Source organism: Thermobia domestica, chromosome 11 (genome assembly GCF_964235325.1).
Source record: "Thermobia domestica chromosome 11, izTheDome1.hap1.1, whole genome shotgun sequence".
Taxonomy (NCBI): domain Eukaryota; kingdom Metazoa; phylum Arthropoda; class Insecta; order Zygentoma; family Lepismatidae; genus Thermobia; species Thermobia domestica.
In genome coordinates this window covers 58,896,113-58,916,682 of record NC_137464.1, presented here as the reverse complement: position 1 = coordinate 58,916,682, position 20,570 = coordinate 58,896,113, and the positions used below count along the sequence as shown (strand labels likewise).

The following is a 20,570-nucleotide window of genomic DNA, read 5'->3' as shown; positions in this document are numbered from 1 at the left end:
ATGATGAAAAGGAACCATTTTGTAAAGTAATTTAGAATTATGTAGAAATAGAGATGAAGTACTATTAATAAACCCTGAACCACCATTAGTAATAGACGTCGGTCTGGCTCCTCCCTCTGACTCGAATTTCTAAAGAGGTACTCGGACTTCTTTTACATGTGAATTAACGTATGGAATTTCGAGAAATAGGTAGAATGAAAGGTTGTGTATGGCAATGTTACGTGCTAAAATATAAAGATAAGTATCTTGCAAATTTTGTAAACATAAATATGTATGTGCAAATGTTGATAAATTGGTGAGACATGTATATTCCAGCATTTACCCAATCTAATTGGTTTGTAACATTTATAAATTTAATGTGTTTATAATATCAGTAATAGAGTCAAGCTGAGAAATCCTCTTACATATAAATTTAAACTGTTACTATATAATTTACTATATCATTTTTCACACATATTTAATTGATAGAACGTATTGTAAATAAATATACATTTATGCGTTCTCTCTAAATATAATAAAGCGTTAATAAATAACATAGTACGTTCAGAATATATAGATTTTAAAGAATCCTCTGTGGACAACAGTAATAATATGCTGTGATATAAAAATTAATTCAACTTTGAAATCATAATATAGTAATAGAATACAATTTTCTTTCTGATTGTACATAAATTCCCGGATAAATTCCCATTTTGGGAATCTTCCCGGGAATATTCCCAGGGAATATTCCCGAAAAATATCTTCCCGGGAATTTACCCATCATTAGTTTTGAGCATAAGCGGATTTAGGGGTTGTCTGGTATGGGGACGATTCTTCCGGTGGTTTGGAATACCCCTCAGTTGAGTGGGGAGCCGAGAGCTTTCACGCAGGGAAGTGTTAATATAAAAACTCGGTTTTTTGAGCATTTTCGTGTATAATTCTCTATAATATATCATAAGGGGATTTTTTTAAATTCTTATTCAGAAAATTGTTGACGAATTATCAAAGTTTTTCCGTGACCCCCCCTGTAACTAAAGACAAGTTCTCCAGTGTTTTTCAGTCACTATGTAAATAGAAATGCTATCTTTTAGGTAACATACCCTCACTGTATTTCAACGTTTAGATAGTCGGTATGTCGAGTTAAAATAGTAATAAAGCATACCGCCTCTGCTTTTTTTCCACTTCGAACACGACGGAGTTTGATGGCTAAGGAGGAACTATATCTTGAGAGATATCATAGAGAGCACAATTAATTGATTGGTTGATTAATATTGACGCCTTTTTGACCAGGGAGGATATACAAAATAAGAACTACAGTTTAAAGTGAAATTGAACTATTGGCGCGCGCTTGATACCTATAGCAGTCTAACTATGGATCTGGCTAACTACAGGATCAGGATTTCTTCTCTTAAAATATATAGGTGGACTTTCATAGAAAGTTTAGTGGAAGGAAAAAGAAGAGAGTATGTGTGTGAAGATGCTACAATTCAAATAATAGACGTTCGCTGCATGAAGACGAAGAAGTTAGCTGAAAACCGTGGTGAGATGGAAAATACAGAGTTTTCGGTAAATGACCTGTCAATAATGGCTGGATAACTACGGACAAATATAGGTTATATTGATTTAACTCATCAACACATTAAATGATCTTGCTCTTCTTGTTTCTTTTCTTTTCTTTTTTTTCTTTTAGTTTCCCCACTTGAATTGATCTTGAGTAATGTTTGTAAAAATGTACGAAGAGCTCCCCTCTCTCTTATCTTATCTGCTTATTGATTTACGTGTTACGCAGAGAGCAAAAAATAGGCTTTGATCTCATATTCTTTATTCCGACACAGCCACAGACTTTTTTCGCTTACTCGATAAAACTACATAGATATACATCTAACCATTCAAATTGTTTTGTATTAGTGTAAACTAATCAAAAAGTATCAACAGTGTATATCTTCATATCGCATTCTTTTCGTCACATCTTGAATATAGTTAACGTAACAATAACCTCTATCAATCAACAATCGCTTAATCATATAGGATCTCAATGTCGAAATGGTAATCTATAAGGAAGAGATAAGTTCAGTTGAAAAGCAGATTCCATGGCGTTACTCACAACAGATTGTCAATTCAGACTCAGAGTTTTACTTTGTATTTGGGCTTCGCATTGAGCATCTCATTAACGTAGCGTCATTCCCAGAATGGTCTGCAAAGGTTACATAATGTGATGGTGAGGTGTGTATATGTTTCCTTGTTCTTCAATTAGGACAATTATCGGGGAAAACGTCGTTGTTTTGTTAGCATTTTTTGTGACTTCATATCCGGTGGTGTTACTAACATACTGAGTGAAAATATCAAGCATGAGTTTGTGTTTGGTGACAGGCAATTTATATTTGCATATTGTGTTGCTCTTCGCGGTGCATTTTGTTGTAAATTCTGGTCTACAATTAGATGAAAATAATGGATACACTGGTCTCACGGTGGCAATTTCAGAAGAAGCTGTCAAGGATGTGAGTTTACGGAACGACCTCGTCGATAAATTGCAGGTAAGTATCTTTTTTGTTCTTTGATATGTTTGAATTTGCGATTTATTTTTTTTTCAGTTGTGAAGATGAAATTTCTACTTGTATGGTCTACGAATATGCATTGTAGAATAAAGGAGACAGATGAAGCAGAGCCATAACTACCGGGTTGGGGGGTGAGTGGAGCCGTAACCTCGGGCACTGGTACCAAGAGGCAGGGGCTGACTCAGGATGAACTTCTGGGGGGGGGGTGATGGATTCTAATATTGCTACTTAGAGCTGTTTTTAAGAGCTCCAGACTCTGGAATGGGTTACATTTATACATAAAATAAAAGAAAGTTTCCTCTTTTGAGGAGGCGATCACCCCGATCGCCCCTGGATCCGCCCCTGGCAAGAGGGCGCCAAATGAGTGAACACAAAGAAAAAGTGTTGGAAAAGAGTAAACGACGCGGCGTCCCGTAAATGTATCGACACTCTACGAAGCCAATACTGTTGTCGAATTGCAAAGAAATACATTTGGTAAAAATGTTCTTGCTCTCTTTGCTCACAAGGGTGCCTTGTAATGAGTTATAGTGTACGCAGGAGCGTTTTTAAAATCAGAAAATATCAAAGTTCGTGTTTGGCGTTTTGATGCCGATGAGTTTCGTTAGTTAATCACGCATTTCTACCCAATCGGATAAATCAAGATAGTAAGAATGAAAGTATAAAATTCCGAGGGATGAAGAGACATACGCAAGATGCTGTTTGCGCGGGAATATTGCAAATGACGATAAGGAATGGGAATAATGGTGTTCTCGAACTTAAAGCAGTTGTAGAATGGGCCTTAAGCAGGCCCGTATCCAGGTGGGGTCTAGTGGGGGCCGGGCCCCCTAAATATTTACTACCCTCCCTAAAATCTTCAAGGTAGGCTTGCAAATGAACTATAATATGCTTGGATCGGTTTCCTCTAAATTCTGCCGGCCCCCTACATTTTTGGGGCTGGCTTCCGGCCTGGGCTTAATGGGTCAGAACTTAACGAATTTCGTCTTTTTCAAAGACTGATGTTTACCAGTGTTTTCTTCTTTTTCTTTTTTGTATTCCATTGACGTATGAAATACTTTCAATCTGAAGGAATTTATTGGGATCATTTCTCCATCAACTACTTTTTTTGCAGGATGTATTTTGTGTATATATATATATATATATATATATATATATATATATATATATATATATATATATATATATATATATATATATATATATATATATATATATATATATATATGAAGGGGACACGGGAATAACGATTTAAGTCCATTTTTAAACTTTATGAGAAAAATCGATTTAAAATTGTAAGGACCATTTTCAGTTTGTTCACAACAATTATTACGTCTATTTTTCAGTTCGTAAGTAATACACAATTTTATTGAATCCTACAGTCATTTAGATTGCAATGATTAATTGTTAGAATTAAAAAAAAACTACAGAACCTTTCATGAATAAGCAATACATGTATAGAGATAATATTTCACCTTGTCCCTTGTTTGTGTGTGTGTGTGTGAGGGGAGGGGGTACTGAAACTTACTCACTGTCTTCGTCCACCTCATTTTTGCATATTCTGTATGAACTGAAGTATTGACCCACATAATTGCTTCAAGAATTGCAAGTCTTCAAATTTTGTGCGGGAAATTCCAATTGGCTGTCTGTTTTATAGGAGGCAATATATTTGCTTTCAGTTCTCTAAGTTGAGAAGTTTCTATGATTTTGTGTTTCATACGGACCAAAGTATGAGTTTCGAAGGTGAATCAGTGTATCCACCTTCTTTGCAAGGAATGGTAAGATTGTCTTTTGTGCGAAAGACCATTTTCTCTTTGTCTATTGTCGGAAAATTTCTGGCCTAAAGTTTATCACAATGAAAGGTTCTGTTTTTTTTTTTTTCTGTGGGTGTTCAATGACCTCACGCCAGTCATTAGGTGTTTCACATTTGGATGGGGTATTTATTATGCTCAGGTTTTGTCACATTCCAAGTATGAATGGCCTCTTAAAGGAAATGTAATCAATCTGAATGCTCTGAATTGTCTATGTGGACCACAAAGTGACAAATCGGAATGTTGTGTAGTTCTTGTTCTGCCCTAGGCAGGAATCACAGAATATGTGGAAGTCACTAGCAGTGTTTGATACAACTTGCGTGCTGTAATGTCACCACATGGAGCAAACTTCATCCGGACTCCATCATCAAACTTCATGCAATTATCTCCAGTGATATGACACATGGCTCGAATCCGTTTTGATGCATCCGAAACTCTCCCATATGCTTTTCCTCTCTTCCACTGGGTCCAACTTTCTGTGCAGATTGTTCATCCGAACTACAGTTGTCCATTGCAAAGCAAAGCACTCGATGTTATACGCTAGCAGAACAGGAACCAACTGACAAAACGGAAGTGTATTAAGCACTGATATTGAGTTATGCGTACAAACATGAAAACACTCAACGGATTGTACAGACACACGAACTCAACTCCTCTTTACATTGAATCAGTGGAAATATCGAACTGAGGACTTCAATCGTTTTTCCGATGGACCTGTGGACTTTGATCGTTTTTCTAAAGTACACTATCCTTCCAAAGTACACAATCCTTCTATTGGTCAAATTTTCGAAATATGCAGTTCACCATACGTAAGACTACTATTCGTTGTATAAAATGGTAATAACAGCTCAAATTCGCAAAAAATGGACTTAGATCGTTATTCCCATGTACCCTTCACACACACACACACATATATATATATATTGTAATTAGTATATATATATATATATATATATATATATATATATATATATATGTGTGTGTGTGTGTGTGTGTGTGCGTGTGTGTGTGTTAGTGTAGTTTTAATGTTAAATAATTTTTTAACAGCACAAGTTCCTTTTTATTTCAGGTTTTCATTAATTTTGATGTTCTTTTATGTATTTAATATAACAAAATATCTATATACTAATTACAATATACATTATATAATCTAGATAAGAAATTAATCATACACCGCTGAGAAATTTTCATTACAAAATACAGAAATAAAAAGCATGAAATGACACCTTAGAGCCCTTGTTCTATATCTAGTGAAAATTAAATATTCAATGTTTCAAACGAAATAAAAGTTTAAGAATAAACTGATTCTGATCGAATTATTAATATCCCAATGTCTATCACTTGAAATTAATAATGTTCATAATTTTCAAATAAGTTTTCTTAAATATGCAACATGTTCGAATACCATATCCATGCTAGTTACTGTTTTCTGTATATGCCTATCTTGTCCTATAATAAGTAACTTTAAATTCAGAATTCTCACTCATTAAATATATTCTTCAGTTCCATCGATCAATATTGAGAAATAAAAAGAATAATTCCGCTTAATGTAAAATAATGTAAAATAATCCCGCTTTGTAAAAATCTTTAATATCTTAAAAATTGTCAAATTTATAAGACACACTAAGAATCTGAATATGAAAAGTACATGGGATAAGACTATTTGCCAAATTCAAAAAAAAAAAAATGGTTTACAGCTATTTTTTATTCTGTCATCTAGGAGTGAAACTATTAATGTCAGTCATATCTCCCATCAACGCGGGGGAGGGGAGCGGTACTTTGTGCACACCAATTTAAAATAGCAAATCTTATGTGACCCATTAACGTTCAATTTCAACCACCTTAAACTATATCATATGATTTAGCTAAATATGTTGAGAAATAACATATTTGTTTATAATTTTAAAGAATCAATTAGAACAGTAATTAAAAGAGTACACTGTGGTGGGCACAACGTAACCCCGCGTTGCTAATGGGAGGGTTAATGTAAGTTTTTATATGGTAATTTGGGAATATAAAGTAGTCAGGAATGCATGCTGGCGGGTTTTAGGGAACATTTTGCGTCCATAAGAATGTTTGAGGGACAGAATTTTCCACTGAAAAGTGATACAATCAAACTGGAGGTAATTTTGATGCAAAATGGTACCTTAGGGTGTGGGGAGAATAATACATTTGAGGTGGAAAAACGATACCTTTAGGGAATTAATTTATCATTCTTAGGGATTGCGTCAAATTCAATGGAGGAGATGTGCACCCCTGTAAATAGATAAATAAGATGAAGACGAAAGTTATCAATAAAATGGGAAGTTCACATCTCTTACGTGTGGGGGTTTTGCGAAAAATCTTGTAAAAACGAGAACTGGATAGATGAAAAAATAGGAGATAGCGTAGTTGAAAATCTTAGGAAAAAGGTCAACTACAATTGTGATTAGGTTGAATTGACGCATAAAGAATTTACCGTCAGTCTTTCGATTCTGCAGCAATAAACTTCCGGTGTTCTTAACTAAAATTATTGGTAGGCAGAGAAATGATTAGATATACTGTATAGCCTACACTTTCGAAGACCAGTTATCCATTATACACATTTTCTTGGTGACAAAACAGCCCTAATTTATGTCTTATAGCAATGCTATTCATAGATCATATAGACACTTAGTTAGTTGTGAAACTCAGTGCTTATTAAAGGCTTCCCCGTGGTTAACCACCTAAATCTTGCTGTTTCAATGCATATAGTTATATTCAAGTTCATATACAGTTTTTAATTACGAAACAGTCTCCTTAGGAAATATCTGACCACACAGTTCTCTTTAAAAGACCCTATTCTTGCAACCTAAGTGTCATATTATACATAATACTAATAAGATACAAAGATGTCCATTGTCTAAAGAAATTCATGTTTTTTATTACACCAATTATTCCATTACCATTCACTTTCAGTAATCATGTCTCACGTAGCCTAAAGATCATAAACGTCAATCTTTAAAATAAAGTTTTCATTTTCCGTTTCATTTTTCAATATTAGGAAGCATATAATGAAAATGAATAAAAATGAAAGTGACTATGTTTGTGACTTAATAACTCTTGAGCCACCCAATCAAGTTTTCAACATATATGAGGTTTGGGCCGAGGATTGATTTTGTCATTTTACTTTGGCGGTTCATCTTAAGGGAAGGGGAGGAAGGAGATACAATTTGAAAGTGATCGAAAATGACCGTATTTAGTGTCAAATCCATAGTTTACAGGGTCACTGAGATGAACAGTGACACTTTCCAAGCCGTCTAAATCCAAATTCTACCATCTATGTCCAAAATGAAACGTATTCTTCCCGTGCGAGCAATGGGTATCTGCTAATACATATACAGGTATTCATAAAGCAATTTTTGTAGAGAAAGTTTGAATAGGGCATATAATTTGAAGTACTCTCCAACTACCTCTATAAAAACTGTTGCGTATCTTAGGATTCTGAAACATGTATTTTTGGATAGGGTACATGTTAGTTCCTAAGTGAAATCTCGATCTGACTACGGTAGGTCCCATAGTTTGGGAGTTTAAAGTTCATTTTTTTTTTCATATTTTTGGTAGCCTATAACTCCGAAAGGAAGCATTTGTGCACCCAGGTTGGTCTATACTTTTTGTCTTATCTTGATGTCAGGAATCACCTCCCAAACGTTGTCGTTGTTTTGAAACACCCTGTATATTTATAGGATAACTACTATTCGGATATAAACGAAACTCGGTAAGCAAGAAGCCCATTGTCTAAGGAATAAAGATCGCTATACTTGGTGACCGGGCTAGACAAGGGACAGGTTAGGCTGTCTTGCGTACAGTACTTTATTTATCGGTAATTACTGGCTTGATATGATCAAAATTTCGTGAGCAAGTAACCATCACCTAGGAACTTAAAATCGCTATATTTGGTGGCCGGGCTGGACCAACAACAGCTCAGTTCAACAACAGAGGCTGTGTTTGACAGCTCTGCACGCTGTGAGTTTCAGAGTTCGATTCAGCTCGGCCTTTCCTTTGTTTGCTTTGTCTTTCTTTCTTTTTTTAAGGTTCCCAACAAAGCAAAAGAAAGTATGACTCATGAAATAAACAAAATGATAGCATTGAATTCATTATTTTAATGTTTTATTTTGTTTGTAATCTTTGCTCAGCAAAATCTTCAGTCGATGATTTGGCAATTTGGAGTCATTTTTGCTTAAAAATTAAACTTATCTGAAATGACCAAGAAATATAGTTAATGTTACTATTGTTCAAATATGATAGTTAAGATTAAATTTTTCTTCAAGGTTGAGAAATAATTTTCACTGCCAAGGATCAAAGCTTTTACGGAAGACTTTTTTTTTAATGTCAATAATTTATCACTGCCTATGAGAGGAACAGAATGAAGAGATAATATTCGTTAAACTGTAAATATTCTCTTGACATTAAACTTGCTCTGTGACAAATATATAAAATATTTGTCACAGAGCAAGTTTAATGTCAAGAGGATATATATATATATAGGAAGATGGATGAACACACACCACCATAAAGATATAGCACGAGAAAAAAGACGAAAAAAAATTGTCGTTCCAAGAGTGTTTCTGTCAATTGCAACTGTATAGAATAGTACATTACAAAGTACGTACATTCCATGGCATCCTTAGTCTTCCCAAGTATATCTTTAAAGTAGTGTGTATGTTCATCCATCTCTCTAAATATAATGTTTCCATATGAACTAACCTTCCATTTGCATATTTCAGAATTTTTTTTTATTCGTTATCATTTGCGAGAAAATTAATAGTTGCCATGACTTTTGCAATGGTCCATATATATATATATATATATATATATATATATATATATATATATATATGCATGTATGTATAATTAGGTATAGGTATTAACTGGTATGCCCCTTGCGGAGAATAGATTTATGGAAATATTTGAACCACTGTTTTCCTTCTTCAGATATATATTTCATGATGATAAAAATATCTGATATATTATTTTTAACCATCCTTACAAAAAGGAGGAAGTTCTCAATTTGACCAGTTGGTATATATATATATATATATATATATATATATATATATATATATATATATATATATATATATATATAGTGTCCATGTTCATGCATAACTATGACACAAGGGCACCAATTGTTTTGTTCAATGGATAATTCTATCGTTGTGGTTCCACGTGAACTTCATAAGGATCTGACGGTAGTCTTCAGAGCTAGACCATTGAAACTCTTCAATTGCTGACAGTGTTCATACCGTAATTGTGTGTATGATCACAGCATAATTTCCACCTTCATACACTGATTTTTGATTATTCTTTTTTCGCTTGAAAGAATATCTTTATAGGTATTCTGCTACTATTGGTACGTTACTTACCGCAACTGAGAAGTTTCGATGCTGTATGGTCTTGTACTAATCTCTTTGTCTTCAAATACGATTTTTCTTATTTTATATCGCGGATCAATTGTAACCTTCTTCTCTTCTCCCTCTCTTTTCTTCCATCTTACCCTGTAGCACGTTCCTCGTGACAGAGTTCCTTCTTAGCCAATGTTGTTTGTCTTCGTCTTCTCAATAATATCTAAAAATGTTCTTTTCTCTCTCACCATTTGTAGCACCCTCTCATTCATTTTCCACTGATCCAACTAATTCTCTCCATTGCAGACAATGTAAAGGACAAACAGCATTAGGTATTCAAGCAATAGCATAGGAATATAGTGCGAAATACACAAAGCAAATTTTACTGTCATTAAATGACAAATCTATTTCTCCAAATGAAATTCACAGCGTCCGTTTCCGTGATACCCCTAACATTTGAAAATAGACAATTTTCTTAGTATCTTTACTTATCACCTTATCCTGTGTTATTTGAAGTTGATGTGGTTGGAGAACGGATAGAACTGAATTAAAAAGAGTGGATAAGAACTTTAAAAGACATAGAATTAAAAGTCAGTGTGAGAAAATAATCAGAATATATGAAAGCTGGAGGAGAAGATGAAGAGTTTGTAAAGCTGTAAGAACAGGATTTAGGATTTAGATTTCTGGGCTTTCGGCATTTATGGTCATTTAGCCCGTCACGTATGAGGGATGATGCGAGCACACAATCCGGGGAAAGGAAAGGAAAAAAGTGTTGGAAAAGGAAGGAAGCGGTCTGGAACCTATAAGTTAGGTATCATCCTGGCATTTGGCTGGTGTGAATGAAGAAAATCCAGGAAAACCTCATTCAGGATAGTTCGCCTGAAAAAGATTTGTACACTTTTTCAGGCCCCCACCGGGAACCGAACCCTGGACCGCTCGCATCGAAGGCCATGCTAGAAGAACAGAATGTAAGAAAGTGGATACATTTAAATATCGCAGTTCAGACTCGAAATAAAGATTGTAGTTCAGATACTGAAATAGGTCATATAATTAAGGTATTGACGAAGACATAATGAGAAGATTTAACATTGTCCTATAAGATATTTCCACTCGGCACGAAATAGATGTAGTTAAGTTTCAGACTTATGCTCTGGACGTGACAAATCTTTCTGTGGAGAAGTGCCCTATAGTACTTACAGTATGTCCACAACTGTGCACAAGCTATTGTAGTTATCTATGGTTTGGTTGTATTTGTACACGCGCTGATTTCAATAGGACATTCCGGAGAAGCATTACTTATCTCATTACTTTTCTCATCAGATCTCATGATTTTAAGATTATGGAAAACCTCGAACAAAGTTCAGCAATTTAAAGAGAATTAGTTGAAATATTACTGTCACTAGATGTCGATTCAGTGCATTGAGTCAGAAAGTGACTCCGACTCTCAAACTTCAGCTTAAAAAGGGCCCAAGTTGTGAAATTACAGAAAAGTATCGTACTATATTATTTTAAATATATTATATTTAATAATATCATATTTAATAATATCATAAATATCATATCATAAACGAAATATCATATCATATGATAAAAGAATATCATATTTATGATATATCATATCATAAACGTAATAAATCATATTAAATAAAAAAATAACCTGTTCAGTACGTTAAAACACAGATTACAAGTATTACCAATCCATATACATGTTTTCATTATCAGTTTAAGAGATATACGAATCTCAAACATAGTTTTGCCTAAAATTCGAAGATTTGTTTCGTTCTTTTTGTTTTCTCATACCAGTGAAACTCAACATGTTGTCCATTAAATCGGAACAGCAGAATGCACGGTCAAGCAGACACATGCAACATCTCTTGTCTTTGACACACTATGAAGCAAGATCGAAGTGCTCCCAGCTAGTGTTGGTCTCCAAGGATCAACCTTATATTCGTATTGAAATACATTATTTAAAAAAATCAAACTTTTAAATGCTGTTCAATTGAGCTTATCAAACCTGTAGTATTTGTAAATACAACACATGTCATGTATTATGTATAAATGCATCAATTGTACAAAATTTGTACATAATTAGACAAATTACAATTGGTCTTTTAATCGGAGCATTAGATTTGATTTACCTATCATAACATACAATATCCATGCCACAAAATCTCCTTAGTCATGTAATTGAATTGTTTACTTATATTTTCAGGAGCTACTGGAAACAACATCAAGTGAACTCTATGATGCTACAAATCATAGAGTATACATATCAGACGCCCAGATTGTGGTACCAAGGTCTTGGGAATTCCCAGTGGAGGCTGCTGCAGTAAAGTAAGTTGTAAGACATTATAATAATACTCTATTTCGTGTTATCTACATTGTGTGAGCTGTATAACTGCAAATTATTTTATCAACGTTTAAAAAGAACATCATCATCATAGGTATTTTACCATTATTAGTAGGTCACTTGCTGCCATCATCATAGGTATTTTACCATTATTAGTAGGTCACTTGCTGCCATCATCATAGGTATTTTGCCATTATTAGTAGGTCACTTGCTGCAACTCAGAAGTTTCCATGCTCCACGGTTTTCCACTAACCCCTTCGTCTTCACGTATGACTTTTTGTTTTGATGCCGTCCATCAATTTTAACCTTCTTCGTTCCCTCAATTCTCTCTTTCCTGCCACCATACCCTCTAGCACGTCCGGGATGATACAGTTTCTTCTTAGCCAATGTCCCAAACAGTTTATCTTCCTCTTTTCAACAATATCTAAAATTGTTATATTCTCCTCCATCATTTCTAACCCCCTCTCATTCATTTTCCGTTCCGGTTCATTAAAATGAAGAATCAACTAATTTTCTCCGTTTTTTTCCACACCCACATTTCGAAAAGTCGTTTTTCATCGCTTTTGCTTAATATCCATGTTTCTGACCAATGCAGTACAATACTTTATACGAAGGATTTTTCTTAGTCTTTTTCTTAATCCGTTACTCAAGGCCCCACAAAACAGACTGTTCTTTCTCCTAAAGACTTCTTTCGTCATTTCACGTTCGCACATCATATCATTACTAATGATACTATTAATACACAGATATCGAAAACTAGTTACCTGTTCTACTTTCTCCTCTCCTACTTCTATATTTTACACCGATCGTTTCGTTTCAATTATCATCATGATTTTTGTCTTCGTAACATTTATTTTCATCGCAAATTGTAACACTTTAATAATTTCCTTTTCTGATTTCGCAACAAGCGCCATGTCGTTTGTGAACAGTAGATCTGATCACTTTACCTTCAACCAAAATGCCATCTTAATTATGGAGGACATTTTTTACTATCTCTTCTAGATAGATATTAAATAATCTAGATCTGTCGTTTTCAATGTGGGGTCCACGACTCCTAAAAGTTGAAATGTGTTCTAATAAATTGGAACTCCAAGCTGTTATGCAAGAGGTATTTTTAAGATTAAAAAACTGCAGCTGTGGAAATACGAGTGCAAAACAATGCCTATTCATCATTTCCAGTGTTCAAGGATTTCATTAATTTTTCAGGTGAAGAACCCTCTGCCGAAATGCACAAAACACTTGTAGGACACTTTAGAGCATTAGTTGCAAGTTCTCGAGAATATTTCCCTGTCGCACAACTCGGTAATGGTTGGGTTGAAAATCCTTTCACTAGTGTAGAAATCCATGACATACAAGGTATGAATCTCTCTAACACAGAACAAGACCAGCTATTGGAACTATCCTGCGATACTTCATGGAAAAATCATTTTCAAAGAAAATGAACATTGTAGCTTTTGATTGCGTGTGAGCTGTGAGTATAAAGAGTTATCTAAAAAGGCATTGCAACATTTGATGGTTTTCTCTACCACTTACTTATGTGAGAAGACCTACTCTGCTCTTTGCAGTATTAAAACCTTAAAGCGAAACCGTCTCAATGTGGAATCGGACCTAAGATTGATATTGACAAAACTTATTTGAAGATCAGATTGCAGATTTCAATGCAATTGTGGAAAAACACAAACAATTTTATTCCTCACATTAGTGACCCCACATTTGAGAACATTGTTTGACAAGTGGATTTTCTTTTAAAAAGTGATTTTCACTCTTGAGAGTTACTGTATTTTCAATTGAAATTTCGTTCACTAGGAAATAATCATTTATCTTTAGAATAAATTACTTATTATTATGTTTTAAAATATTTTTCTTGTCAGTGGTAACTCTAATTAGTATATTTTTTAATACCATGTGAAATTTCAGATAGCATTGCAAGGGGCTAATCAGATCATTTTCCGAATGGGCAGGGGGTCCTCGTTATCGAAAAGTTTACGAACCGCTGATCTAGATCACAATCTATCTTTACGGACATACAATATCTCAACATAGTCTTTCCGCCTCCCTAAAACTCAACGTTTCTCACTGACTACCTACCCAATCCTATTTTCTTCTCTCATCATAATACCTCCTTATTTCCTCCAAAGCTCCATAGATTTCATCCTCTTGCATATTTCCTCATGTTTGCCAACTCTTTCTTATTCTTCTGTGTCGTCTCATTTTCTTTTGTAAAACTCTTCCGTTGCTCTGTCTGATTCGCTTCGTATCTCGATCGTTCACTTCTTGTTCATTTTCTGCCCTCTTCTGTGCTAAGGCAGATAAATTAATAACTAATATAAAATACGATGAGAATTTCATGAGGCATTATTCTTTTGAGGTATTCTTTTCGACTTTTTATTGCGTTTTCGAAGTCTGTTATTTTCTATTAAGTTTATTTTTCCCACATTGTCGTTACCCTAGTTTTGTTAGACACCATAAGTAAAGGTAGGACACTGACTTTCTATAAAGTAACAAAGTGAGTTAGCTTAAGAAATATGGGTGATCATATATACATGTACGAGGAACTTTCGGAAAGTAACCTCCGATTAGTTATTACAAAAACACCAAAGAAAATAAAAATAATTTATTATATACATCTGAAAATCACTTCTTTGCTCTTTTTTCAATACAGTTTCCATAAACATCGAAGTACTTATCATATCTGTGCACTAGCTTAGAAATTCCATCTGCATAAAAATCCTCCGCCTGTGCCTTGAGCCAGCCTATGACCGCATCTTTCAGCTCCTCAATATCACCAAAGGTGAAATTTGTGGAAATTCATTGGAAAGCTCCGAGATTGTGAAACGTCGATTTTCAATAACTTTTCCATCAATTTTGTGACTAAGTTCATCAGTGAACACTGATGGTCTGACACTCCTCTCTTTGTCATGTTCGTCCGCTTTTAAATGAACTAGCTCATTCACGAACAACTCCTACATTCATCACACTTAGTGCATACACGGCGCAAAGTTCTCGATTAACAGCTGCTGCTGTATACTGTTTTGCCATAAGAAAAAGTATAAGAGCTCGCACCTCGCGCTTGGCGGGGTTTTCTATTGTAGCACATTTTGAGACGCTAGAAAAGTGAAACTAGTGATCCGACAACCTTCATTCTATCACGACTGGATGCAGACTGATCTGTTGCGCACGTCTGTATAGGGATGGTAACGCTGGCCCCCCCTACTTCATGCACAGTGACCTATCAGAGTTGACTTTCCAAACACGCCTCGTATATGTTAATCAGTCTGCGCGTTGCAGAATTATATATGAACATAACCACGATATCAACACTATCATATGTTGAGGAATTTCATGTGTAACTCGAAAAAAGACTGTGATCATATTTGTTGGAACTTCAGAAAAGGACTAAGCTTTTTAAAGTGAATAAGTTTAGTTTCTGTAGTGTGATATTTCCTAAATTATTATTGAAACCGGAAGTAGTAATATATTTATATCACTTGGAGTTTTAATAAATAAATTAGAGCGGAGATGGAATATATTCTTAGAATGGTTAATTGATTTCAGAAAAACCGCCTCTCCCTGTCTGGTACTGTTTTCAGTCTATAATGATCAACGTTACAACCGGAAGAACTTGATTTGTCACTTCCGGTTTAGTAAAGGAATTAATCTTGTGGCGCTTAATCAATTGCAAAAAAAAAAAAAAAAACTTTTCCCCGCTAGCTATTACTATTTTTACTATATAGCAATCAACTTTAAAATCGGAAGTGGTGGATTTTTCACATTTCCGGTTTTAGTAGAGATACTAGAGTAGAAATGAAGTATATTCTTGAGACCTTTTACTCATTGCAGAAAACAACAAAATAGCAGTTCGCAGCAGAGTAACACGTTATGCCTTACCAATTTTACTCTATAATGATCAACGTTAAAACCGGAAATGCTCTTTTTCTGTCACCTTCGGATTTAGTAGATAGATTAGAGTGGAAATATAATATATTATTGAGACGTTTAATTGATTACAGGAAACTGCTTCTGTGCTATCTATTGTGGTTTTAGTTCTATGGCGATCAATATTAAAACCGGAAGCCATTGATTTCCACCACTTCCGGATTGAATAGATGGTTAAGAAAAAAATTATACCTATTCTTAAAACGTTAAATCAATTCCAAGAAACTTCTCCTCGCTATCTGTTATCGTCGTTTTTGTTCTATGTAGATGAATACTGAAACCTAGTAGATTTCAAACTCTTTTGGTTTCAGTAGAGGGTAAAGTATGGAGATATAATGTATTTTTTTTAGTCGCTTAATCGATTGCAGAAAACCACATCACTCTCTGTCTGCAATTATTTTAGCTCTACGGCGATCAACATTAAAACCGGAAGTAGTGAATTTCCACCATTTTCGTGTTGAGTATCAGGTCAGAACACGATTTTGTTTCCTAACATTTGACCTATTACATCTTAACTTTACGTAGGAGCATAAGGAAGAAAACACTGTTTCAAACTGCTTCATAAAAAAAAAGAAAAAGAAAAGAATCATCAAAATCTGTGAATCTATATCGAATTTATGCGTGATCATACGCTTCTAAAGTCGGTCAATTAGTTTTCACAGTTCACTCATTGAGGTGTTTCGTAGTATAAGCTCCAAAAACTATTGATAGACCGTTATGAAGTTTACGCGGGACCACAAGAAAAGAATAGTCCTTCAAACTTTGAAATAATTATCAAAATCGATGCACCTATAGCGAAGTTATGCGTAAACATACGCTTATTAAAGTCTATCGTTTACGGTTTTTCACAGTTCACTCGTTGAGGTGTTTCATAGTCTAGCTTCAAAGACTATCGTTACATCCTGATGAAAGTTATATGAAACCTCCAGAAAAGTTAAGTGACAACGCATATTTATATATAAACGAGTCGAATTGAGAACATCTTCCTATTTTTGAAGTCAGTTAAAAAAAAAAAAAACTGCTATATCAAAGAGTAACCTGAAATTTTAAAAGGTGAAAATGGAATATATTCTTGTGACTTCTAACCAACTTCAAAAATGTTTCTTGCTATCAGTTTTCGTCTTTCGTCTAAGAGAGTGTAAATTTTTAAATTGAAAGTAGTTAGGTCTAACACTTTCTGTTTCAGTATAATGATACGTATGGAATAACCACCATTTACTTTTGGGCCTTACAATTCACTTCACAAACATTTTCCCGGGAACACAAGCCATTTTAATTTCATCGGCATGCGATATTTAAACCTTAAGTGGTACATTCACGCCACTTACAGTTTCAATACAGAATAAAAGGATTAAGAGGGAAACTACTTTTTGGTCATTGAATGCCCCACAGTTTTTGGTCTCTGGCAATCAATATTGAAACCAGATGTGATACAGGAATCGAATCTTACATAATGCCTATTATTTCGTATAGCTGAAGCTATACCAAAAATCCTTTTGCACTACCTATTGCGACTTGACTCTTTGGAAACAATATTGAAACTGGAAGAAATAGTAAATTTATACAGTTTGTGGTTTCAGTAAAAGGATAAAGCGCAAATAAAGGTAAAATGTCTCTTCTTGGGAAACTGAATTCATATAAGAGTATAATATTTCTCTCTTCCTCTTATTATTTTTGTTTTATGGTGACCAATACTGAAATGAGTAGATTATTGCTACTCCTACTTACAATAAAGAGATTAAAGCCGAGATATGTCGTATTCTTAGAGACAAAACCAATACTATAACAGGTACGGATCCAGGGGGGGGGGTGATCAGGGCAATCACCCCCACCCCAGAAGAGGAAACTTTCTTATTTTATATATATAAATAAAACACATTCCAAAGTTTGGAGCCCTTAAAAGTAGCAGTATGACAACCCACAGCCTCCTCCAGAAGTCGGTTTTGGATTCGCCCCTGTACTATAATACTGTTATATTTTTATTATCGTTTTCGATCCATAGAAATCAATATTGAATGAAACTAGAAGTAGCAGAAGTAGCCTAATAGGCTAGTGGCAGATGCAAGGTTTGTCTATTATATTGGAGCTCTGAATTCACACCAAAAAGGAGTTTTTCGCTTTCATTTGCAGTCTTTGCTCTATGTTAATAAACTTACATCAAAAAGCTCGCGCCGTGTGGACTTTGTGGTGGACAAACATCGTGCTCGTGGGTTTTCTCGGGTTTTCCCGTTTCCTCCCACTTTGTTCATTCCACCATTTCATTCATTTCTCATCATCACCGTCTCTTTTAGCCTAACCAGCATAACCGTGGAACTTAAAACTGAAAGATTTCATTTTCAGAAATGGTTTACTTATACTACTTCCAGTAGTGATAAAGATAGAATAGATATAGAATATAGTCTTAGAATTCTTAATCCGTATCAGAAGTTCGTTTCTCGCTATCCATTGCCATTTTTGATCTGATACTTGTCGCAACGCGGAGGGACGGACGTAGCTGTTCTATAACTCGGTGAGCAAACGAAGTGATGTAGCTGGGAAATAGGCAATTTTAAGTTATATCTATCATCCATTCTTATTTAACTTTTTCTATAACCATAAAATATTCACAACTGAATTCCTTATATTAGCTGGCCATGACGGGGACAAATAGTCTCGTTGCTGACGTCTCCATTAAACTCTAATCAATCAATTAACCTTATATCCTCTTCGTACTCCAAGTGTCGTATACGACACACCAAATTAGCATTATTTTCCTGATAGAGTGACAATATAGCACATACGGCACGTGTATTTTACTTCTCTTCGTTGTCGCCAGAGTAGGCGTTGCATTTGAGAGATGCTTGAGAATTGAAGAACGCTTTCCGTTGGTTCCGGCTAGCGTTTTCGGAGGGAGGAAAATATCGCAGAAACTGAAGAATGACTATTACGTTAAGCATTTCCCTTCTCTTTCTTTAACACGTTATTTTAGGTAATGCATGTTTGTTTATCTTTTTAAAGCCTTGGGGATAAATACGCAGTTGATTATTTTGCTTTTCTATTAGGAGGAAGAGGGGAATGAAGACCTTTTGTTTTATCATGTGTCATATGCGATACCATGAAACCAACCGTAACAAAAGAAGATTAATCATAATCTAGAGATATTTCATGGTTTCAATCTCTTCACTTGGGTTTGATGAACATGTTACCCTGTTTTAGGTATTGGATATTGTTGTTGTATTGCATAGATGTATTAAGTGTGTAATACAAATAGGCATACGTAATGGGGAGACAAGGGGGGCAGACCACTACCAAAACATCGTTTCTCATTTTTTATTGGTAGAGCTCCAATGTTTCCTATATGACACATATCATTGGTCACTATTCTGTGCAGAAGAAAAAGTAATTTCTCTTACTCTTTGCATGTACGAAACGATAGCATTACGAAAAAATTTAAAAGACAAAGCTATTTTGTTCTACTAGTGACACTGAAGAGGATGTTAACGGAGATATGAACATTCTGAAAAAGACTTTTCTTGAAATGAGTAGCAATTTGTAGTGTTAAAGGAGACATTTTTAATTGCTCTCCTTTGAATTGTATAAATCAAGATTCGCCACTTAATCCCTTCACTGCCGATAAAACGTTTCAGGCTTGCGCATAGTACTCTTGAGAAGCCAAAAACACAATATAAACTATAAAACCAATGATATTACTCATACCCTCTTTCAAACGTTGTAATAAATTGTATAATAATTACAACACATTATTTCAACCTGATTTTCTCATGCTTAGGTAAATTGTTTCCTTAGCTATACATCGGACTACCAGGATTTGTTTCGGAAGTGGATGTTGCTCGAATTCCACGCTTCATATAACCTTGAGGAAGAAAAAAGTCATTAAACTAGAAACATGCATGCAAGAAATCAGCTATAATGTTAAAGAATTTCAGGATTTCCGTTCGAAAACGCAGTTGAAAACAACCTTGAAAACAATTATGAGAAGTTTATGTGTTATTTAGTTACGTGTGAATGTTAATTATTCTTTATTCTTAAAGGTCTTGGGAAAAACATACTAACTCCAAAACAAGTTACTTTTTTTGGAAAATTATTATTATCTTTTTTTCTTATTTTTTTTTCAATCTTTTCTTTCATATAGCTAACAAGTGGTTTATAGTAGCTGATTTGAAGTTAAGGTTAGATGAATATATCTAATAATTGATATATTATCATTTCGATAATTAGTAACAATAGCATAGGGAAGAGGATCTGTGGATTGGTACTCTCCCCTTCCAATCTAGTTAAATATATGTTCTCTCTCTCTCGCTCGAGCTACACACACACACACACACACACACACACACACATATATATATATATATATATATATATATATATATATATATATATATATATATATATATATATGAAAACATTCTATTTTATTTTTGTAAGTAGCCCTTCAAAATACGTATCTACTATCTTCCTAATTCGGAATACAGTATATGATGATCCATGGAAGTGTGATTAGGCATCCCTATTTTTGATACCTTGTTACTAAATGGAAAGGGATTTCACCCTTGGAATGAGGGAAATCTTGTTCCATGAA

General features: G+C 34.5%; 1 protein-coding gene across 1 annotated transcript in view; it reads left to right on the top strand.

The window, feature by feature from the left end:
• The first annotated feature begins 1,817 nt into the window (after nt 1–1,817).
• LOC145664093 (calcium-activated chloride channel regulator 1-like) overlaps nt 1,818–20,570 on the top strand; it is a 103,363-nt gene continuing 84,610 nt past the window's right edge. The window contains exons 1-2 of the mRNA XM_081730442.1: nt 1,818–2,513; nt 11,915–12,036. Coding sequence (XP_081586568.1) covers nt 2,328–2,513; nt 11,915–12,036 — 308 coding nt within the window. The 5' untranslated portion in view covers nt 1,818–2,327. The remainder of the gene's footprint in view (nt 2,514–11,914; nt 12,037–20,570) is intronic.